Here is a 22,632-nt window from a genome sequence, read left to right as displayed (position 1 = left end):
TGCGTTGCGGTACTACAAAAATACAACCCTGGGATTTGCTGCATGGCGTACCTGGGGGAAACAGGCTTTTCAGTGGGAGATGAATGGGAATATGGGGCCTCACGATATAGACAATGAAATCAAGATTTTCAGCAGATCCTTGACCTTGGGAATTATCAGGTGCATGTCAGGGTTGAAAAGTTGTTTGGTGGTATCTTAATTTTGACAATGATCCTAATCTACTGGTCCCTATAAACGCCCCTTTGTCATCACCTTTTGTCTAACAAGTCTCATAGTCTAAGTTGACTCATCCTCCTGCCGTAGTCCAGCATACTCTGTCCCCTGATTCGCAGTGCTCAAGCGTGCACACAGACTCAACAAGACCACTGTCTCAGTGGCAGCATAGTGATTCAGTGCATCAAGCAAGATCTGCAGATGTCGACTGAAATTGCCCTCCCATTTACGAATAATCTCGAACAGATTGTCAATGCGAGCATCTACCTCGGCGTTACCAGCCGAGGCGGCAGAGGTGTCATGATGAGCTGACGTTGAGCCACGTTGTACCGTCTTTGTCATCTGGAATCTCTTCCACTGATCTGCTGTCATAGTAGGGGGCTTGTTATTGCCTGATAGGTCTGGGTCTGACTTTTCGAGCTCACGGGTGAGCCAGTTTGTGTAGGCAGCGAAGATGGTACATGTCTGCATGAGTTTGGAATGGATCTGGAAAATATTAGCTATACTGGACGAGGAGTGGCTGGTGCATGAGAAAGACTTACCCTCAAAAGCTTGCTGTTGGTGAGCATGCACTCCTTGAGGCATGTATCCAAAAAGTCGACATGATCCTGCATCAACTCATCGACAGTCCGTGTCGGTACACCTAAACTCGAGTCCACGGGCTCATCCTTTGTCTTTAGACGTGACATGAACTTGTTCCAGTTTGGTTCGATGACTTCAGCCGTACAAAAGTATAGGAGTTGTTGTACAAATACCAACATACGGGCACGAAGTGTCCAAACACGTCGCTTCCAGATCTCGAGTTTCCGCAAAGCGCCCTTGTGTGCCCAGCTGATACCCCGAGTCTGTGTTTGCCATGTAGTTGATAGTTGCGATTCAAGATAACGGAGTGAAAGGAGATAACGGAAGAGTGCTTGGTATCGCCATACTGTCTTTCGACTGATGACGAGAGAGACAGGGAAAGGAACAGAGTAGTCGAGTTGCAGGGATGTGAAGCCAACAGCGTTCTTATCGTTCTCAATAGGCTGATTAGCGACAGGCTGGAGTGCCTCTCCCTGCTCGATACCCGTGATGTTGACAACACGCTGCAGGGCCTTTGTGAGAACAATCTCATTCATTTCAACCTTGACATCCTCCTTGAACGGATCAAGAGAGACAAGACTGCCGGGCTGACGCAGGACGAGATCCAGTAAAGATTGCAGCTTGCCGGTGTTAACAGACTTGACGGGTTTGCGCAACTCTGAGGCGCCCAGCTCGAGGAAATAGGAGAAGTAGTCTGAGGGATCGAGGAAGAAGTAGTGCTTGAGAGAGCGTAGACGAGCAGGTAGAGAGTGAGCTGTGAGGAGGAGTTGCATGAGAGATTCGTTGGCGTGAGCATAAGCGTTGTTGACGTTTTCGAGGAAGCGGTTGTCGTCGAAAGAAGCTGGGGCATCTTTTGAGACTTTGCTCACATCGACGCCACCGCATTCGCGGACAACGTTGAGATACTTGCCCGCTAATAGGACCTTGTCCTTGACACCCTCGAGTTGCGGAGGAACATCGTGATCCCGTATTGTGTATCTCCTCTCCCAATACTCATCAGTGTAATCTTGTTCCAATCTCTCACGTTTTATGCTCTTTTGTTCCTTGATGAGAAACTCAGCGTGAGGATCATGGATTCCACCATGATGAAGCCATTCGTTAAGCATAACCATGTAAGGTTTGCTGGCGTCCCGCAATAGTGTCGTTAATAACGCTCGAGCTGAAGGATCGCCTGATAAAGATTCGAGACGTTTTGTGATTAGACCGAGAACCACGCCACCTTTACAAATCTTTTTGCCTGTCATGTTGCCTGGTACCAACTCGCCTCCGTCTCGAAGTGTCTCGAGGATGTTTTCAAAATCGTCAGCACTATCTTCAGATTCATCGGTTTCATCATCGAGAAGAGCGTTCTTTTTAAGTAGTTCATGAGCGAGTGAGTACAGCTGGAGCATCATCTGGCTCGTGGACATGGTATGAATGTTGAGCACATGAACTGTAAAAGTGTCGCTGGTGAGGAACTGCGTCTCGAGCTGTGCAATCATGACTAGATAGTCATGTAGAAACTTGCGTATTGATGCGCAAAGAGCATGGTTCACTGCACCAAACTCTTCTCGACTCTGAACATCGACAAAAGCTTCTAGGGCAGAATAATATGTTGCCATCTTGAGCATTGACTGTGTCAGGTCCTGCAGACTCGGGTCAAGGCCTGGTAACGTTCTGAAGCTTGGTCCAGATAATCTGTCTCTCTCCTCATTCGGGTTGTATCCTTTGGCGAATCTGATGTACTGTCCTTCATATCCCATGAATACAAAGAGTAGGTCCTCCACTATAGCAGCTTCTTGCAGCTCCAAGCTCAGTTCGCCTAGAGGTTTCGGTTGAGGAGCTTGAGGTACGGTCGACGCTAGAGGAGGTATTGATACTCGTGAGGCTAGAGGAGCTGTTGTGTGTGGTAGGAGGGTTACTTCGGGGTTCCATGGTGCTTCAGATTGTCAGTTTCAGGGCCTTGAGGCTGATTTTGATTTGGAGAGTAGAGACAGACCCAGTGGAGTCTCAGCTCTCGACTGCCGAGCTTCAGGAGTGTCATGTCTAGGTGCTTTCGATGTAGCCCTACTCTCTGAAGGAGCATTTCGTCGGTGTGATCGTTCTGGACTCGTATTTCTCGGGACTGCACGCTCGAGGTGAGCTTCAAAAGTACGCTCCGTCACCCTCCTCGTCTCAAAGCGGCGCTCCTCCTCGTTGCGACTGGATGTCCTCGGGTTCCCTGAAGCAGATCGTTTATGAACATTTGAGAAATTGGACTGGGTCGTCGAAGGAGGACCCTTGCGAGAATCGGAGCGCTCGCCCTTGAGGTTGTTCGATACGCGGGGCCTTTCGTCGCGATAATCGTTGGCGCTGGTTCGGCCGGATGCTCGTGGTGCGCCGGAAGCCATTGTATGGCCGGGCTACATCTGAAAAGAGAAACTTGTGGTGATATTTCTCTTGCGAAGGATTTGGGAAAGAGTTTGGTTGTGGTTGTGGTAGTTCTAGTCAGCTCAGGCCTAGTACTATAGAGGTTGTTGATTTGGGGGAGCTGTAAGTGTTTGTGCCCAATCGAATTGCGCGACGAGTTCCGACGCGACGTGGGGTATACAGCTACCTAAACAATAAAGCACAGGTATAAGTGGCTGTTATACTTTAAATTATATAAAATACTCCGTATATGTCTTTCTATCAAGTAACCATATTAGCAGTCCAACACTATAACCAGATAGAGATTTGCTAAGATATAGATCGTAGCTATACGTACTATAACAGTAGTAGCCCTCTACTATTATCGTCATGTTCAATTGTGGCGGTGAAACTGTGGCTCAGCAACTACAGAAGGCTCCAGCTCCAAACGTTAGTTAGTGTGCAGCGCGGCTACGTAGGCGGACTGCTTGCCTGCAACTCCACCAGAGCTCACATCCTCACTCCCATCGTTCATCCATTGACTTGCTCTCTCCCTCAGCCTCAGCCTTCCCACTCTCGACTACTCAGCAGGCAATTCGACTTGTCGTCCACGAATTCAACTCGTTATATCGGCTTGGACAGTTCTACCTACGAACTCGGTCTCTTCATATACCAGGAAATCTTCCACCCTCCTCTAGCCTAGCTATCACCACTACACACAAACCTCCAAGATGTTTATGGCAAGATCTGAATACGGCATGTTCACCTCTTCCTCCTGAAGCCGAATGAATGCTCTCTACGCTCAGAACAAAAACTAACATCTGCGCCAGACCGAGGCATCAACACCTTCTCCCCCGAAGGTCGTCTCTTCCAGGTCGAATACTCTCTCGAGGCCATCAAGCTCGGCTCCACGGCCATCGGCGTAGCCACATCCGAGGGTGTCATCCTCGGCGTCGAGAAGCGAGTCACCTCGACCCTCCTCGAGACCTCCTCCGTCGAGAAGATCGTCGAGATCGACCGCCACATCGGCTGCGCCATGTCAGGTCTCCAGGCCGATGCCCGTTCCATGGTCGAGCACGCCCGTGTCGAGAGCCAGTCCCACGCCTTCAACTACAACGAGCCCCTCCGTGTCGAGAGCTGCACCCAGGCCATCTGCGATCTTGCCCTGCGCTTCGGTGAGGGTGCTGATGGTGAGGAGACTATCATGAGTCGCCCCTTTGGCGTGGCCCTGCTCATCGCTGGCTTTGATGAGGATGGTCCTCAACTGTTCCACGCTGAGCCAAGTGGTACCTTTTACCGCTACGACGCCAAGGCTATCGGCTCTGGTTCCGAAGGCGCTCAGGCTGAGCTACAGAACGAATACCACAAGGTACTTTTAGAGATATCCAATCATTTAGAGGCAGCGAAACTGACATTTTCATAGTCTTTGACGCTCACAGACGCAGAGACCCTTGTTCTCAAGACGTTGAAGCAGGTTATGGAGGAGAAGCTCGATGCAAAGAACGTGCAGCTGGCCAGCGTGACCAAGGAGAAGGGCTTCAGAATATACACAGATGAGGAGATGGCCACAGTCGTGGAGCGACTGCCAGCCAACTAAGGATGTTACTCATGAATCAAGAGAAATTACGAATAGACACAAGAGAAACCCACTTTCGGGTTTATTGACGAGCACACAAACCACCAGTCTAGCTCTTTGGACGATGTTTTCGCAGAGATTTCGACCAAAACATCGAGGGCCTCACGAGAAGAGGGCCGGAATTATGTATCATTAATGTAGTAGGGGCACTCGCTAACTGCGGTTCCGCCACACTTCCAACGTTTCTTGAAGTCAGACGAATATCGTGAATATTGCTTCCATCCCTTTTCCCCGATTTTCCAGATCGCTAAATGATACCTGAATTTGATATTCAAGGCACTAATCAAAAAGCAGAGCATACGCTGCATTACAAAAAGCTCCAGAAAACATGGTATCCATAGTATATAACACGCCAGTTTATGCCATACGCAGCTTTAATTGTCATCCTTGAGGTCGAGGAATTCAAGATCTCGCTCAACACTGAGCAGGCCCAGCGCAAGCGAAGCCCTTTCTGCCTTGGGTATTGAGATACGACGAACTTCGCCTGTCTCGACTTCGTGAATGAATCGATCGATCTGTCGCGGGTTCTGCCACCTTGCGACAGGCACTGGCTCGGTCTCCGGGGCACGCTGGTACGGAGGACCACGACCAAGCTGCGCCGCTTTAATCCAGGAGGATTCGCATCCAGTGGCGATACGTTCTGCTGATTGCCAGCCCGTCAGTCGAGTGATGCCCCGTAAGTGACGTATCACCCAATGCCGCTGTTTCTCATCCTGGTACTAAGAAGTGTTAGCAAGTTGTCTTGTCAAACGTCTGTGGCTGGCAAACATACCTCAATCGCTGCCACGAAAAGGCAGAAGCAACTCTCGATAAACGCAGCACTGACAAGCGTTGTGATCTCCGTTGCCTGTGAGACATCCTCCGACAAACCGGCCGCTATCCTGCCCAGTTTGTTCGAATATGGACCTGTCTGTCGTGCTGACATGCCAGCTGCTTGCATCGCCGCAGGAGGCATCGAAGGGTGGCATCGGACAAGATTTATCATGCCCATATAAAAGTTCATCCAGATTCCAGCAACAGAAAATGTCCGATATTGCATCGTCATTCCGAATGGCGAGTCTCGTTTATCTGAGAACTCTGGTTTGAGTGGTTGAAACTCTGGCCCTAGGCTGCTCTCATAGGCTTCAAAGCCCCGCTTGATGGACTCCCACTCTTCGAGGGCAGCCTGGTAGCTTGCGTCTGCATCATGATCATCTGTAGAGTCACTCTGCGGTGATGTCTCACGAGGTGGTGTAAAGCCTCTTGGGACATGGAACTTTCCATCCGTAGGAACAATACCAGGGAATGATGGTGGTGAACTGCCACCAGCTCCAGGAGGAGGTCCCCTGGCGAGACTTGCTTTTCGTTTTCTTGAAATATCTTTTGAAGAGAAATCTGCAAGCCTGCCAAGTAAAAGCATAAGATGATCATACGATCCATATCTGTGAACCACGCGTTAGCAGCAATCGGGTATATACGGTGAATCCCACTTACATAGCTTCAAGTTTGGAAATTGGTGCTCTGGGAGGACACTGAGACCAAGATTCGTAGTTCATGCTGTAACAGTAAGCTTCAAGATCGAATAAGGAACGCGTGAAGGGGGCTTACAAGAGTCTGGTACCTGCCAGCATGCTCTGATACACATCCATTTTGCAATACCACCAGAATAAATCTCGGATGTTCTCATAGTGCTCGATATCTCTATCGGTCACCGTCTGAGATAGGTCGATTGGTTGTTTTTCTCCCAGTCCATAATCCTCTGCCGTCATATGCTGGCCCGAAATTGCCTGCAACAGGCTGTAATCCAGGTCATTGAGTTCGCTCTGAGAGGGGATACTCAGACCCGGGAAGAAGCTGTCCATTTGGTTCTGATTCTGGGCGTCTTTTTCTGCCTGCTTGTAACGCTTGACTGGCAGATATTTCCGTGACATTTGTCTAAGGGGTATTTCGCTAAACAAGATTCTGGCTCCAAGAAGATGATTGCACCATTTAGTATGATCCGAAGACCACACCTCAAAATACGACAACAGCAGTGTCGCGGCTACCGTTGCAGGCTGTGTACGTCTGAGGGGTGTGTTGACGTTTCGAGCTATTCGGCGGATTGCCAAGTGATAGTGTTTCATTGCAGCCGTGGCTGGTATGTTTTGCAGCTTGGCTATTTGCAAGGCACCCAAGGCAAGCATAGAGTGAAGCAACGCGGGATGGTTCAAAGATATGACGGGGAAGGTGTCTTGGTAATAGTTAATAACAGATATCAATGCTGTCAAAGAGGAGATGACTTACAACTCCAAAGATTATTAGCCCCTTTCGGGGTAGGGTCGAACGAGTTCTCGCCAGTATGATCAAAAGGATGCCTTTCATACAATGACATGCTTGGGCCAGTAACTTGGATAAAGTGCATAAAGATTTGTAACATTGCAGGATCCTTAAGTTCCGTTATTCGAGCTGTAGCTGTATAATCAGAGAGAATATTGCATTGAGCAAATGTCGAAAAGGTTCGGACTCGTGTGCCGTTTGTGTCCCACGTTCCATTGAACTGCTTCATCACAGGTCCAAGAACTTGGCGAGGATCTTGAATCTCATCATCTGATTCACCCATCGAAGCATCATCCTCCGGCATTTCATAGTCGTCATAGTCGAAGTCAGGTTCAGGTACTCTGTGGTTCAGCTCCTCCATCCTTTCTCTCTTAATGGTAACAGGTTCCACCTGGTTACTACTCGCGTAGGGGATACCATCTTGTCCATCGAAGGGAGGTCCCTCATAGTGTTGTCGAGCGTCAGGGGGTGGCCTAGGATATCCCATCGGAGGCTCGGGAGGCATCATACCGTTCGGTTGGTGATATGGATGAGGCATTGATGGGGCGTTAAAATCGTAGGGATTTGGAGGCATGGCTCCTTGTGCATGAGCATAATGCCCGTAGGGTGCCGGTTGGTGTCCATGATAGCCAAAGGCAGGTGGCTTAGGAGCAATCATGGGTAATGGGCCCTGAGACGTCTTCGCTTGTAAGTGGGGGACAAGATGCGCAGATCCAGGAGGATAATAAGCAGGTCCAAAAGGGCCTCCTTGTATCGCACCCATAGGGTCCTTGAAGACAACACGTTGATTGTAGCCCTCGCAATGGCGCTTTGATTTGATACAGTTGTTGCATATCGGCCTTCCTTCGTCACATTTTATTCGACGCTTGCGACAAGCTGTTGTCAAGCTTGCATTAGTATCATTGTTCTCGAGTCACACTTACAAGGGGGAGATGGGTCGACTCACTTAGACATCCGGTCTTTGTCCTTTTGCGAATATTATTCCTTTTGCGGTCTGTCTCTTCTCTTGATTCATCCTGCTGGTTGGAGTTTGCAGGGACCTTTTGGTTCGCAGATGCAGACGACGATCCAGTTTCTTGATCCATGATGAGGGGAGGGAGGAAACACAGTACACAGGTTCCAAGTAATTCTCGATCCGCACAAGTCTATGTTGAGTGGCAATTTTACATGACGTTGATGAGTGTGAAAGTCTGTGGTTCAAGCTTGAATCTTAAGCCATATTATCGAACGGCACTAGTTGTATTTTGCAGAGGAACGAACAATGGAATGCCGACAGAAGTGGTCTTAGACGCTGTTGGCTAGAAGTTAGAGTCAAATTGATCAGGACGGACAAGGAAATGGCGAATGGAACGAAACGGAATTACAAATAGGGACGGGAGATATAAATGGATGCAGAAATATAACTTGGGATATTGAGAGTAGGAAACGGGAGGTTGCATACAATGGGATTGACTCAAGGGGGGAGAAGAAGTGATGTAAGTCGGCCAAGGATTGCAGAAAAGAAAGCCAGAAGAGAAGGCAGAGGCAGAGCAGAGCGTAGAGTAGAACAAGACAGCGGCCCAGGGCCTGTGAGCCGTCTATCAGTTGACTTATGGGGAAGCTTCTGGAGGCAGGTAATGGAGCGACTGAAACATGCTTGTGTAACTCGAGAGTCGGCGGTTTGCCAATTCAACTGGGCCGTCGGAGCGAGAACTTGTCTGGTCTGGTCTGGTATGGTATGGCCTGGGGTCCGTTCTGTTCTGTTGTTGGTCCCCTTGTGGGTTGAAGTATGGCCGGCGACAGGGACTCACTCCCAACTGCGGGCCAGGTCTAACTAGGTAGATGACGAACTTGTGCTCAGTGCTTTTGTCTTGCCCATCTGCGAGGTGAACAGTGAGCTTAGGATATGCTGTCTCTGAGTTTGACCCGTTGTCTCTTATAATAGATATTGTATGGTTTATCTCCCTTGGGTTCTTTTTATAGCCAAAGTGACAAACAAACAGATCATCTACGTCTGGCCGCGTGGAAGAAAGAGGGGTTCAGTTGGTTCGACTGTAGTAGTAAATGATGATTTCCCAAAAGTGTCCAGGTTTGTAGTAAAGTGATTTGGTGAGGAACGAGAAAGGGCCGAGGAAGGGCAGCGCAGCACGGAAGCCGGAGATACTGGAGGAGATAAGTCACCAAAGTGCCGAGGCCGACAAGAGATTGAGGAGAAGTAGCTTGTTAGGGCCAAGTTGGATCTAAACGAAAAGAGAGGTCAAAGATAGGATAACTATATGTGGTAACCAGGTCGGACGGTGGTGGAGTGGATGAATGGGGTTTATGGATGTTTGTGGTGGTTCTCCCCGTGTTGTAGTGTACTCTAGTGGGGGGGGCTCCTTGTTGGGCTCTTTCCGGTGATGGGTGATAGCGTCTGGGCATAGGTAAATTGGCAGGCTCTAACGTTAGTCTAGAGGTCTCATAGCGCACTTCCATGTCTTCTTACACAGTGCAGTGATCCCCAAATGCCGGGGCCCAATTAGATAATAGGAAGCTCTAGATTAGAATACAAGAACCCGGTTTACGGTGCTGGTAAGCTCCGTTAGGTCTTTTACTTCAGGTGATGAACCTATCACGGAGTAAAAGAATAGCAGGGTACAATGCAGTAGCCGTACAGTAGTAGCTACAGTAGAGGCAGACCAAAAGGTGATAAAAGATCCATGGAGTGGACTCAGTGGAGAGAGAGGAGAGAGAAAAAGGTGCCGAGGGCCCCGGTGGAAATGCCGGCAACTTCCTAATTCTGCCTTTTACCCCAGATCAAAATTAGATCTGATGAAGTCTGAGGCAGAAAAAGCAGAGTCAAAGCAACAGGTCAAGGGTAAGGATTAGTCCGTCTAGTCTAGGGGTGGGTATCACCAGGAGAAGCAAATGCAAATGCAATGCAATGGATGGAGAGACACCAAATTTGTAGTTTTGCCTGAATATGATCCAACATACTCCGTACAAAAAGTCCTAGGTTCTTTCGGTGACCATCATCATCATCAACTTGCTTTTTATAGACGAGGATGGATGATCAACAGCAACACCTTTGAGGCACAGCAAAGAACTTGAGTCCGCCCTGTTTCTGTAATGATGATGCTATCTCGAGTTGAAAAATGAAAGAGAGAGAAAAAGGACACTGTTGCACCACTCGAGAAGAAGAACTGACAAAGAAATCTGTAATAAATCATGTCAGTAGCAAACATACCTACTCAAGAGTCTAGTTAGAGAGCAAACTACCCAAGTCCTTGCAGCAATCACAGGCACAGACAAAGTGATCAACATCGGCATCTCTCTTCTGAGGTAGTTTGCTTTTTTAGCAAATGGACAGGGATCATCACTGAGCCAAACAGATCAAGTCATCTCAAGAGGCTAACAAGGACAAGACCTTCCGGGTGAGATGTCCCAGATGCCGACCGATACCAAATACGCTCCTGTACTGTGCCGTACTGTAGCATCGAGAAGGGGTTTCAAAGCCGCGCTTAGGGGGGGGAACTGCCGCTTCATCATATCACTTCCAATGGCTTGGACTTGGACTTGGACTTGGACTTGATGAGGCACAGGCGCTAAAAAGGCCAAGACACCAAAAGCCCATCACCGTTCCCTATTTTGCTCCCAAGAGACAAGTACAAGTACCGCCGGTAGAACAGAAATTGTCTTATAAATTAGCGTGGGAGTGGATTCCTTCCAATGTGTAATAAGACCTGTGAGTTGCAGAACTCAGTTAGTCCAGTGCAAATCCCGTCGTGGAACGGAGAGTATGCAAATGCCAGCATCTATCACTCAATATCTCATTAATCACAAGTGACTTCATCAACTGGACAGACAGGGAATGGCCACTCCATGATATCAACCAGTTTGTTGTCAAGGAGACAATACATACGTCAACTAAACCATGATATCAGTTGAAACAACGCCAAAAAAGACGCTATTGTCAAGAAATCAACGTTTAGCTTCAAGTCTCATCAACTCTATTACGCCCGACAATTCCGATCTCAGCTGAACTCCAAGATCTTTTCGTATTTGACAGCTCGCGCCTATCTGAGATTCTGAGTACGATTGAAGCCTACGGCACAGGCTGGGTCTGACTCTATCGTATCTAGCTCAGCCATTTTCCATTCTTATTTTGGGCATTCCCAGCCTGAGGCTCACCATGATGACCTGGCTGCTACCGTCCATCACACCCTCTCACGTACGTCCTAAACATCCCTCCCCCTTGAGCTCTTGTTACTGAATGGGAGATGACTTGTGGAAAAGGGGGCAATCTAACTTGGTATTGCAATCTCGTCCCCAAAATCCTCCTCCTCCTTCTTCTAGACTAACGTTAACTTTACGGTCGGGCTCTTCTCGGACGGTTCCTCTCTTCCCGTCCGCCGAAGCCTCCGAACGAACGGCTGCCATAACGGAAATCCAACCTTATTGCGATGGATACGATTACCAACTTCATCTCCATGTTTGTTACACAGCGTCAACAGTCTAAGCCTCTCCCTTTTCCCGATATCAACCGATACCAAGCCCGTTGGGCCGTCAGGTGAGTCCAACCGTTGGTCGGTGAACGTTTCTGTCATGTATGTATTTCTCGATTGCCCAGTCCATCCATACCAGGCTCTGGGTTTCTCTGTACAATTGTAACCAACACCCATTAACATCCAATCCTTGTGATCATGGGCCAACTCTTGACGCAAATATCAGCTAACCAAGGTAGGGACCTTGGTGTCACACAAGCAGAGCACGGCGTTGTACACCCTTCGTTTCCCGTCTTGCCTATTGTCTAGAGTCTCTTATGTCTCTCACCAAGGTACGACAATCATCATTGCACGGTAGAACGCACTGCCTTTGCGTAGCCTCAAGGTTCTCTGCATCATCTATAGGTCTGGTCTCATTCCGGCTTTGATCGCCATTGGAAGCTCATCCTTGTTGCCTATCATGCCGTGATGCCCGGCGCTGGACTTTCGTTTCTTCGGTGTTTGAACCCCGTGGAGGTCCTCGCCCTAAATCGACTAAAGTTGTCTGCGACCAGTGATAGAGACATGTCTAAGACTCTTGAGTAGAATTCGGCGTTGAAAAGTGTCTCTATCTCGCTGTTGCAGTCGTTGTACAGGCGCCTCTAAAATAACGTCGTGACGACAAAGGTCTCTGGAGGCCTACGGTTAGGTATACCTGTGCCTCATGCTCTGCGTGTTCGTTCCACGAGTACGAACTTTGGATGTGCACCTGGCCTTACGCAAGAGTCCTTAAGGACAATTTGTAGGTGCTATGGTGCCTCAGTTCAGTATTCAGGCAATCGGATCAAGGGACCGCAACACGCTGTTGATCTGTAGTATCATCACGGCATCAGCTTTCTTTGATCATTAACTGTGAGCGCTTCTGGCACAGCTTATTCTAGGCTTGATGTCACGGCATCGCAGCCTTCTATTCATCGGCATGAAACTGTTGTGCCCATTGAAATCTTCAAAGTGGACAGCGCCACCTTTGATCTTGCGAACCACGACCCCGATGCCTCTTGAGCATGTTTCTCGTGTTCAGATGAGGCATTCACAAAGGAGCCCGGGGTTAGCGATGCTCGCTCGTCACAAATCACCGCAATCGTGTATTCACAGGACTGCATGTCCTTGGGCGTAGTCGTAGGTCGGAACTCATGCACTCAAGGACTTGTCGAAATATTCAATGCCGCAGACGCAGGGCGGACCGCAATGCTTCGGTGTCCCTATGTGTGTCTTGAGGCTCTTTTACTGTGTCCTGTGACTAAATAATGCAATGATACCAGCTGCGAGTCAACATCTGCATATAGCCGCTTTGTCGAAGGACACAATATGCAGTTGATGCTATGATTCGTGCGCAAAGACAGGCGTAAGGTTGGAAGAGCCAATCCGTTGCAAGACTCTGTGGCCTCTTTTCACTATCATAGCTTATCTCAGACCAGAACTAAGAATCCGTGGATATTGATGCTTCGTAGGGTATTGGTTGGCTGGGGTGTTGTTGGTCAGCATGAATTACAACCGCACCACTCGAATTATTGCCTTTCACAGTCTTACCAACTTCCAGTAAGTAACTTATGAGCTTTCAACCCCCCAAAACCGTATGGGGACTGCGGATCATATTGTCTCATTACACAAGCGAGCATTCCATCATTTTGGGTGGAGGACCTTGAGCATCGGGGATACGGACAGTGAATCCCGCTCGGAAGACACCATGTTTACATGAGTAAATGAGACATTTCTAAAGAGATCTATTCGTGAAATTATGTCTTGGTCCTGAGAAAAGTCAGAACTTGGTAAATTGTTCTGCTACTCCTGTCAGCTAAGGATGCTCAATTAGAAAAATGAAGATTCTGCTACCATCGATATATGGGTGCGTAATTTAAACAACTATTTCTAGGTATCTTAAAATCTTCTTAAGAGGTAACATAGCGATCATATAGTATCCATCTTATATATCAAAATAGAAGTCGCTGTCCTTCAAGCTTGAATGATATTGCCTTATTGAGTGAGGTTCGTTGGCATCCAAATATGGCAGGTGCACGGGCCATATGCGGATCTGAGTGGAGGTGCCCAGACTTTGAGGTACGTACCTCCAGCAAAAAATTCAGATCTACCTACGAAATTTATCAAAGCCAAACTTCATCAGCATCACTCATCAACCACAACCAAACATTTAATCACTTCCAATCAAAAAATGTTTGCTGTTCCAGGATGGTCCGTCTCAGCGGAAGGTCTCAAGTCTGAGGCCCCCGGCAAAAACAATAATAACAGCGCGCCCAGCAAAAAGTCCAATAAGCGCAAGCGCAACAACAACAACGCTACTGAGAATGTCACAGCTTCGACTGTCGCTGATCTTTGGGAGTCTGTGATTGAGGGAAAGAAGACTGAGCAGCCCAAGTCTGAAAAGGCTGCCAAGAGGCAGAAGAAGCAGAAGAAGGCTAAGGATGGCGAGGATGAGAAGCTGAAGGAGGGCGATGAGACGAAGGAGGTTAAGGAGGCCAAGGAGGGCGGTGATGATGAGGAGCCCAAACCTAAGAAGGAGAAGAAGGACAAAAAGCAGAAGCAAAAACAAAAGTCTACCGAGGACTCAACAGAAACCACCACTTCACCAGCAAAGGCCGTCGTCGCAAAGACAGCATCTCTGCCTCCTGCTCCTCCCAAGCTCACTCCCCTACAAGCTTCTATGAGAGAGAAGCTCATCTCAGCACGATTCCGCCACCTCAATGAGACACTCTACACCCGCCCCTCCGAGGAGGCTTTCAGTCTCTTCGATGAGTCCCCCGAGATGTTCGACGAGTACCATGAAGGTTTCCGTCGCCAGGTCAAGGTCTGGCCTGAGAACCCCGTCGACAGCTTCCTCAAGGATATCCGCACACGCGGCAAGGTTCGCCAACAAGGCAAAGGCAAGCCTGGAGCTCCTCCTACGCCATTGCCCAAGACACCGCTACCTCGTACACAACAACAGTGTACTATCGCTGATCTTGGCTGCGGTGATGCTCGTCTTGCAGAGGCTCTCCAGTCGGATGGCAAGAAACTCAAGGTCAATGTCAAAAGCTACGATCTCCAGAGCCCAAGTTCTCTAGTCACCAAGGCTGATATCGCCAACCTGCCTCTTGCTGATGGCTCCGTCAACGTCGCTGTCTTTTGTCTTGCTCTCATGGGCACCAACTGGGTTGATTTCATTGAGGAGGCCTACCGTATTCTCCACTGGAAGGGTGAGCTCTGGGTTGCTGAGATCAAGAGCCGCTTTGGTCCCATTCGAAATAAGAACGCCCCTGTAACCCACAGTGTTGGCAACCGCAAGAAGAACGCAACGGCCGGCAAGAAAGGCAAGAAGGGTGCTGATAACGATGCTGAGCATGATGAAGATCTGGCCGTAGAGGTCGACGGTATGGATGATCGTCGCCGTGAGACAGACGTTTCAGCGTTCGTCGAAGTGCTCAGGTCACGCGGTTTTGTTCTTCAGGGCGATCGAGAGGCCATCGATCTGTCCAACAAGATGTTTGTCAAGATGCACTTTATTAAAGGAGCATCGCCCACAAAGGGAAAGCATGTCAAGGAGCAGGAGGCCCCTAAGGGTAAGAGGGGCATTATTCGCAGGATAGATCCCATCGATGAGCAGCCTGAAGTTAACGAGGCTTCTGTCCTCAAGCCTTGCGTCTACAAGATCCGGTAAAGGCATCCAGCAAAGGGAGAGGGGAGGGTTTTCCATAGATTAAGTTAGTTACTGCGACGAACAATACCCGCACCAAAAGCTAATGAGCAATTTGTACTTCATAACTACGTTTGAATCTTGAATCTTGAATACTCCAATGTATCATGCCGCATTATAGCGAAATGGTCATACCTGTTCCTTAACCATCCTATCCCATTTGTAGACATGAAATCTTTCTATCCGCCCGCTAAAACACGGGAGAGTTGGATACTCATCTATCATTATAATCCTCCATGTTATTCATTGTATTTTTTCTCTTCGTTGTTCCCTGTCACCGTCCAGTGTGTTGCCTCCATGTCCCTAGAAGAAAATCAACCCAGCAGCAACATCCGGGTCACCTTCTGCGGCCTGGAGGGCCTGGATGGCTTGCTCCCGAGTGGCACCCATCGAGATAAGGCTCTCGATTGCTTGTGGCGAGATGTTTGTTGTTGTCGGAGCAGGCTGTGCAGCAGGAGGCGCTTGGGGGGCGGAGGGGGCGGGAGCTGCAGCTGCAGCAGGGGATGGTGCAGACTGAGCGGCTTGCGGTCTGGCAGGGATCTGCTGTTGGTGCTGGCCAGGAGGCACAATGGCTCCGGTACGTTGTCCGATTGCTGTGCCATCGGGACCAGGCAAAGTTGGCTCTTGTGCAGCCTCCTCCTCTTCCGCCTTGGGGATCTCAGCCTCTCCCAAAAAGGGAATCATTTCACCTTGGATAATGAGCTTGTCTCTAGCCAGATCAATAGTCGCTTGGTGTCGTTTCAGCATGTCGAGACCGAGCAAAAGGTCAACTGATCGGCCCTCCATGACAGTAAAGCTACAGGGGAGGAACAGGTTTCCAATTTTGATCTGGGCGGAATGAACACGGCCGATAATTCTTGCTGTTCCGACACCGTGAGCTACACCAGCAAATCGAGTATCGATCAGTCTCATTATGCCACAGGCCTCAGCACAAGAGGGCGACATGATGGTGGCTTGAGCACCGGAGTCAACAAACGCCTTGACTGGGTGGCCATTTACCTCTACATCAACGTAGAGCATGTGAACTCTTCCGAAAACTAGGTTCGAATGATGTCAATATTACAGTTCATAGGTAGCTGTCATTTCAAGAACGTACCTTCGGGGTTGTGTTCCATGGCGTTTTGCAAGTTCTCCATGACTCGCTCCTGTCGAATCATCTCCTCGATCTTTCGCTGGTTCTCAACGTTGAAAGGGTCATCGTTCAGTCTCTCGATCTCCCGCTGTCGTTCCTGACGCTCGCGTTGCTCTCGATTCTGGCTGTCACGGAAGATTTGTGCAAAACGGGCAGGGTTGTCAACTGCAGCAGCCAGTTCTGGGTGTTGTGACTGGAGCTGTTGTCTCAGGGCAGGCTGGCCAAGAATCTGAAGGCGGATGAGCTCAGGGTCCTGTTCGTTCTGAGCCGGTCTCCTAGGTTGAGGGCGTCGAGGTTGTTCGGGTACACCAGTGCTTCCTCGCATATCTCTGACGTGTACAGCCAACATCTCTCCATCCACAATCTGCAGCTGCTCCATGGTCTGGGTATCATCCGAAATTAGGCGGCCGTTGTGGTAGATGTGCTGCGAGGTTGGAGGAACAGTCGATTCTGCCTGAATAGACTCGCGAAGGGTAGCGAGTGTCATGTCGGGAAAGATCTCGAGGGTGAGCAGGCTATCCTGCTCCCCAGCCTGGGGGTTAAATATGTTAAGGGTGATGCGCCTGTTGTCAGTTAGCATCCAATAGCCGAAGATGACGTAAATGTGGCCGGGCAGTGAACTAACATTGTGGTGTCTGTTGTTGTTCGTCTGATATTTTCCGTGAGTATGTTTGAAATGTTTAAGTTTTGGCCAGAGAGGACGAAAGAAAGTCGTCGAGGGCTCTCGAGAAAGTGGCTGGTCGTGAGAAGAGAGGAGTAGGCGTGGCCACGAGGGTGGCTAAGAAAAGAAAGCCCAGACAACTAGCTACCTAAGCACAAGACTGTAACAGCTCCTGAGGTGAGGTACCCACTAGGGATCTTCGAAAATAGGAGCCCAAAGTGCCTAAGAAAAGCAAGTTGACGTGGTTAGCGATTAGTTGAAGAATATTGAAGTGAAAAAAGATCGTGAATTTAGTGCACGAGGTTGGTTGGTGTAAAAAAAACGATCGGAGAAGAAAGAACAGATGAAGATGGAGATAGATGCAGGTGCAGGCTGGTGCAGGCAGTTGCACATAAAGTTCTAAGCAAGCTACTGGCTACTAACCTCTAACGTTGGAGCTATAGGAGGGGCCGTTTCCGCTGCCGCTTAGGTTCCGCCGGAGGGGTAGTTATGCCGCTTGATTAATAAAGAGCAATACCTACGAGACAACCGCAAGAATTATAGGGATCACTCAGCTTTGCACTGGTTTCATATGTTGTCATGAGAACAATGAGTTTTTTTTTAAAGCTTACCCCAATTGAGGAAGAACACAGGGTAACGGTGCAGGTATACAGTTAGTTGCTTTGCGGTTCATCGTACCTGTAACAGTACCAGTCATCGACTTACATCATATTGCACCCCTCCATTCTGCCCTACCGTAGCGCGGGCCAAGAGGGCCATCAGCCAACCAAGTTCCATATAATAAGAGCAATCTTGACATGGATATTCAAGTTTCTCTTACGGTTACCTCAAAAACCCCCATCTCAATCCTTCTGGCCAGATATTTTCCTGTTTTCGCAGTCAGCGGGCTTGCATTGTATCCCTCATGTACCGCTAGGCACAGCTGCACATACGCACGCACGCTCGCTCACAATTAAGGACCACGCAAATGCTGGAAGCCGACGGAAGCCTATGGATGCTGACTACAGTGCAGTTCGGTTCGGACATGATTGCGGAGAAACCAGGCGCCATTGGTGATGACGAATAGGTGCTCTTCATGCAGCCAGGCAGAGGGGACAGAGCGCTCTGTAGGTCATGGAGTTGTGACCGTGGAAGAGGACGCAATAAAATATGGCACATCTATCCCAAGTGACAAAAAAGACTTAGTTAGGGTTCTTATATGCACGGCAGGCCTTGGACTGATCCTTTTTGGCGCCTCGTTCAAGGTCTGCAGCTTTCTTGCTCCCTGAGAGTGACATATCCACGCCCAGGCTCCTTGTCCTCGCAGATCCAGCATTGGTAACCAGATCGGGCGAAATGCAACGATTTTGTTTCCAAATAAGGCATCATGCATAATCCCCTTGGTCTACATACATAACTTAACCCCAACCGCTCCTGTGATATTGAAGGCCTCACTGGGGAGAGAACGTGTGTGGGATATGCTTTGGCGATTCCGTGGCATACCAGGATAAAGGAACCCGGGATTGCATGCGGCTGCTGCCGTTTCAGGGACCCCCCAACTGCTGATCGTCTTGGTTACAGCAACAGGGAGGTCGTCCCGGGAGGCACAGAATGATCTCCTGCAGGACTGCCACCTGGAGGCACAGAGTGCATGCTATAGGTAGGCTCGCTGCTCCGGTGTCCCGTTGCCTGGGCCAAGCAAGCTTTTTCACTGTTAGGGCTGCTAGTATGGTTTCATTATCGTTATCGTGAACTGATTGACGTTGAGGTCAAGTTGGGATCTTTGTTTATCTACTTTGGTATCCAGACCTGTGACAGTCACCGTGTAAGCTCTCATACGAGTACAGTATTCTCAGCCGCCATGCTCTGTACTCTTGTTACCTGACCAGTTAATATTCCGAATTTACACAATGTCAATGCTTATCTTCTTTGATAAGTCTGTTGAAAAGGTAGGTTAGCAACAACCTTGTTCACAATTGACTAATTGTTGGATACTGGTCTTCGTACTCAGACTACCCTAGACACCTGAGATCGCATCTCCTTACCATCACCACATTAATGAGCTCCTTCTTGATATTTATTGACCTGGCAGCTGCTTGGCCCATTTTCATCTGCAATTTGCCGTGACTTCCCTATTCTGTTTGTTCTCCTTTGTTGAGGTCACGCGACTTTTGATGTGTCATGTGCCAGACCCAAGCTACCACTGGCGATGGAGACGGAACAAGCTCTCCCCGCTCATGAACCCATCGGGACGAGAATGGTAAAGTTGGGGGAAAATACAGTTTTTGAAGGTCGGTTCAACACCATCTTCACTGTTTGTGACTCCGTTGACAGTTAGACAGCACTCTCACAAGCTCTGGAACCAACTGTTACAACGCCCTGAAGCCATTGTCACCTATACCCACAGATTGAAACTGGCCCCATTGCGGCGCCGGCCTCGCTGCATCATCCGATCGCTCGGCATTCGTGGGTCCACCAGAAGTTGAATGGGCAAACAGGATAACAAAACCCGTCGTCCCATTACGTTTCATTCACTGTCAAATGAGTCTGAATCTTTCTGTGTGATTCAGTAATCAAAAACTCACCCGATTTTGAGCCAAACGAGGTACAAACCTCCCTCAACGCTTCACACCTCAAGACGCCTGTGCCTCATACCAACGCTCAATGTGCACGGGTGAGCTTTAATTCCTCTCGTCTCATCATAATCATATCATCAAGAGACAACATCAAATTTGCAATATAATCTCAACACAAGACAATCGACGAAGCAGAAAGAATCTCTGCGATAGCTCTCACTGCTCGAAAAAGGCCCACAAATCTCACCTGCAGCTTTATTCTGACGACCGACGACTTATACTGAGGTAGTACCTCTAGTAACCATCACCAGCTCAAGACCCTTTTAGGGCTCAATCTTTCAACGTGGCAACCGAAACTCAAACCCTTATGCGAAGCATGGAAAAGAAGAAAAACAATGAATTCGCTTCTGCCGCCAGAGACATGATCTTCTCTGGCGGCGTGTTCGAAAACCTGGACAACGACGATTCTGACGGCGCCATCGACGACGGAGACGCCGATGAGGACATGGTCAATTCTAAAAGGAACTTCTGCCAAATGAGAATCCAGAAGAGAAACTCAGAAGCTGGCCTTCTGAAGAAGGTCATTCCTTTTCACTGGGCTCCTATGCTCACGCCCCTGACCGAGAACGATATCGACACATGTGTTACTCTTGAAAATGTCGCACTTTCAGAAGCGAGGTATAGATCAACACGTGAAAAGGCAAGTCATGATATATGGGTTCCAATTCGTTGTTTGGGCGGCAATCGGACCACGAGCTCAGGTCAGATTTGCTAACTAGGAAAACAGATCGAATATCGTATTCGAAAATCAGGAGTCTGCTACGGCCTGTTCAATACTGTGAGGCCAAGCGATGTCAAGAAGATCTCCCTCACAACTATGCAACACAGTCGGCCTATCGAGTCAGGACGATGTGATGGAGCCAAACATGTCATGTTTGCGCACGTCCTTGCTACACTTGGAACCTACCCAGTCGTAACTGATGCCGATATGGCCATGCCCGAGAACTGGAGGGACTCGAAAGCAAGCAAAGGCTCACCTCTAGGCCATCAATCGTCGGGGAGGACAATCTGTCTCCATTCCTTCATCGTGTGCCCAGAGGTCCAGGGAGTTGGCATTGGGAAAACAGTGATGAAGTCATATCTCGAGCTTATGAATGCATCCGGAATGGCTGATCGAGTTGCCATAATTTGCCAACCGGTAAGTAACTGCACCTAGCACCTTGAAAACTGCGTTGTGCTAATATTTTGCAGTACGCAATTCAGTTCTACAAGTGCTTCAGTTTCAAAGACCTTGGCCCAAGCACAGAAGCCCTTGCTGGTCAAGGCTGGCATGCTATGGTAAGTAATACCTCTATGGCCTGAAATGAAAGCCACTGACATATGGTTAGGTGCTTGAACTCCATGGTCCTAAGCGAAAGACCAAGGAGGAACCTACACGGAGGAATAAGGAAGGGGATTCTCCAACATCCAAGGCGAAGAAATCGCCATCATAGACTTGTACAGGCTTGTTGCTAGCATTTTTTGGCAGTTGTTCAACGAGTCTCCTCTCAAGAAGCACATGTTGCTTCATCTCACTTCGCATTACCAAGATATCATCAAAGTAGCCGCATCATCGAAAATAATGAGATAGCTGGTCTATAAAAACCGCATTTGCGCGTTCAAGTTTTTTTTTAATTCCCGTTCCGTCTATTTGTGACCCTTTGATATCATAACCTCATCCGTTCACCATTTTCTTTTCTTCCATACTGCACTTAGTCGCTGGCCTTGTACTTGAGACGGTACTCCTCAGTTCGCTTGATGTCATCCTCTGAAGCAAAGCTCTTCATACCAGCAATGATATCATCGAGGGTCAGGATAGCGAAGATGGGGATGCCATACTCCTTTCGCAACTCGCCAATGGCACTGGGACCAGGCTTGGACTCATCGCCATCGGTAGCAGGGAGCTTCTCCATGCGGTCGAGGGCAACGACAATACCAACAACGATACCGCCCTCCTTTCGGATCTTGTCGATGGCCTCACGCTTGGCAGTTCCAGCAGTGATGACATCGTCAACGATGAGGATCTTCTTTCCCTTCAGAGGCGCACCGACAATGTTGCCACCCTCACCGTGGTCCTTGGCCTCCTTGCGATCGAAAGAGTAAGAAACACGGTCGAGGTTCTCAGGGGCGATCTCGCCGAGCTTGACAGCGATGGAGGAAGCAAGAGGAATGCCCTTGTAAGCGGGACCAAAGATAATGTCGAAGTCAAGGCCGGTATCCTTCTGAGCCTCAGAGATGGACTTGGCGAAAGCAGTAGCAATGGCACCGGCGAGACGGGCAGTGTGGAAGAGGCCGGCGTTGAAGAAGTAGGGTGAGATGCGCTTTGACTTGAGCTCGAAGCTGCCAAACTTGAGGATCTCGCCAGCAATGGCGGCCTGCAAGAATTCTTGCTTGTAGGGGGCGAGTTGAGAAGACATGATTAGGTATTTATGTGGTTATATATGAATTGGTACGAGGTCAAGATTGGGAGTGAATGTTTCTAAAGCAAAGTTTGCGATCCCCTCTTGCAGGTCTCGTTCTCAGTGGTGTTGAGCCCGGAGCCGGCTTTGGACCCTTCGATGTATGGCGGCGGGGTTGAGGTGGGGGAGATGCAGATAAAGAAGTACCATTAAAAAGTCTCGGTTAGCAGAGAGAGAATGGGAACGAGTTAATCAGCACATGATTTTATGTTCAATATAATGCAATTATCTTCAATAAACACTCACGTGAGGAATCAATAACATTGTATAAACATTACTATATCCTTTGAGGCCAGCATCACTCCTCTAGAGCTGGGACTGCCGAGTCCATCACACAAAAAGTGACTTGTCTCTTATCGATAAGAAATCAAACTGACCGCCACGACCCACTAAGAAAAAATATTCGATCCAACTAAATTTTGCCATCTCTGATACCTCTTCTTCGAGCGACGAGCGACACTTTCTCTCTCCGTCCGTCTCTATATCCTTTTTGATCCCCCCTC

General features: G+C 48.8%; 7 protein-coding genes across 7 annotated transcripts; 3 read left to right on the top strand and 4 right to left on the bottom strand.

Moving 5' to 3' along the window:
- Positions 1–276: 276 nt before the first annotated feature.
- Positions 277–3,164, bottom strand: FTJAE_7382 (spindle pole body component alp4; the record flags this gene model as incomplete). Its single annotated transcript, XM_037354093.1, has 3 exons — positions 277–699; positions 756–2,713; positions 2,774–3,164. 3 exons carry the CDS (start codon positions 3,162–3,164, stop codon positions 277–279), a joined length of 2,772 nt encoding a protein of 923 aa, XP_037205504.1.
- Positions 3,165–3,552: 388 nt separating this feature from the next.
- FTJAE_7381 (proteasome component PUP2) lies at positions 3,553–4,759 on the top strand (the record flags this gene model as incomplete). Its single annotated transcript, XM_037354092.1, has 3 exons — positions 3,553–3,616; positions 3,993–4,531; positions 4,586–4,759. 3 exons carry the CDS (start codon positions 3,553–3,555, stop codon positions 4,757–4,759), a joined length of 777 nt encoding a protein of 258 aa, XP_037205503.1.
- A 413-nt stretch (positions 4,760–5,172) lies between these two features.
- Positions 5,173–8,178, bottom strand: FTJAE_7380 (UPC2-like regulatory protein; the record flags this gene model as incomplete). The annotated part of the gene is made up of 6 exons (XM_037354091.1): positions 5,173–5,517; positions 5,571–6,219; positions 6,272–6,334; positions 6,386–7,007; positions 7,061–7,969; positions 8,040–8,178. The coding sequence occupies 6 exons, from the start codon at positions 8,176–8,178 to the stop codon at positions 5,173–5,175; spliced, it is 2,727 nt and encodes a 908-aa protein (XP_037205502.1).
- A 5,587-nt stretch (positions 8,179–13,765) lies between these two features.
- Positions 13,766–15,247, top strand: FTJAE_7379 (ribosomal RNA-processing 8; the record flags this gene model as incomplete). The annotated part of the gene is made up of 1 exon (XM_037354089.1): positions 13,766–15,247. The coding sequence occupies one exon, from the start codon at positions 13,766–13,768 to the stop codon at positions 15,245–15,247; it is 1,482 nt and encodes a 493-aa protein (XP_037205501.1).
- A 339-nt stretch (positions 15,248–15,586) lies between these two features.
- Positions 15,587–17,786, bottom strand: FTJAE_7378 (DNA damage-inducible 1; the record flags this gene model as incomplete). The annotated part of the gene is made up of 3 exons (XM_037354088.1): positions 15,587–16,320; positions 16,380–16,978; positions 17,782–17,786. The coding sequence occupies 3 exons, from the start codon at positions 17,784–17,786 to the stop codon at positions 15,587–15,589; spliced, it is 1,338 nt and encodes a 445-aa protein (XP_037205500.1).
- A 2,212-nt stretch (positions 17,787–19,998) lies between these two features.
- FTJAE_7377 (acetyltransferase) lies at positions 19,999–21,124 on the top strand (the record flags this gene model as incomplete). The annotated part of the gene is made up of 4 exons (XM_037354087.1): positions 19,999–20,349; positions 20,419–20,829; positions 20,883–20,969; positions 21,020–21,124. The coding sequence occupies 4 exons, from the start codon at positions 19,999–20,001 to the stop codon at positions 21,122–21,124; spliced, it is 954 nt and encodes a 317-aa protein (XP_037205499.1).
- Positions 21,125–21,382: 258 nt separating this feature from the next.
- FTJAE_7376 (orotate phosphoribosyltransferase) lies at positions 21,383–22,087 on the bottom strand (the record flags this gene model as incomplete). The annotated part of the gene is made up of 1 exon (XM_037354086.1): positions 21,383–22,087. The coding sequence occupies one exon, from the start codon at positions 22,085–22,087 to the stop codon at positions 21,383–21,385; it is 705 nt and encodes a 234-aa protein (XP_037205498.1).
- Between the last annotated feature and the right edge of the window lie 545 nt (positions 22,088–22,632).

Source organism: Fusarium tjaetaba (assembly GCF_013396195.1).
Source record: "Fusarium tjaetaba strain NRRL 66243 chromosome Unknown NRRL66243_c0000150, whole genome shotgun sequence".
Taxonomy (NCBI): Eukaryota; Fungi; Ascomycota; class Sordariomycetes; order Hypocreales; family Nectriaceae; genus Fusarium; species Fusarium tjaetaba.
The sequence above is the reverse complement of the archived record's forward strand: the minus strand, read 5'-3'. Positions and strand labels throughout refer to the sequence as shown.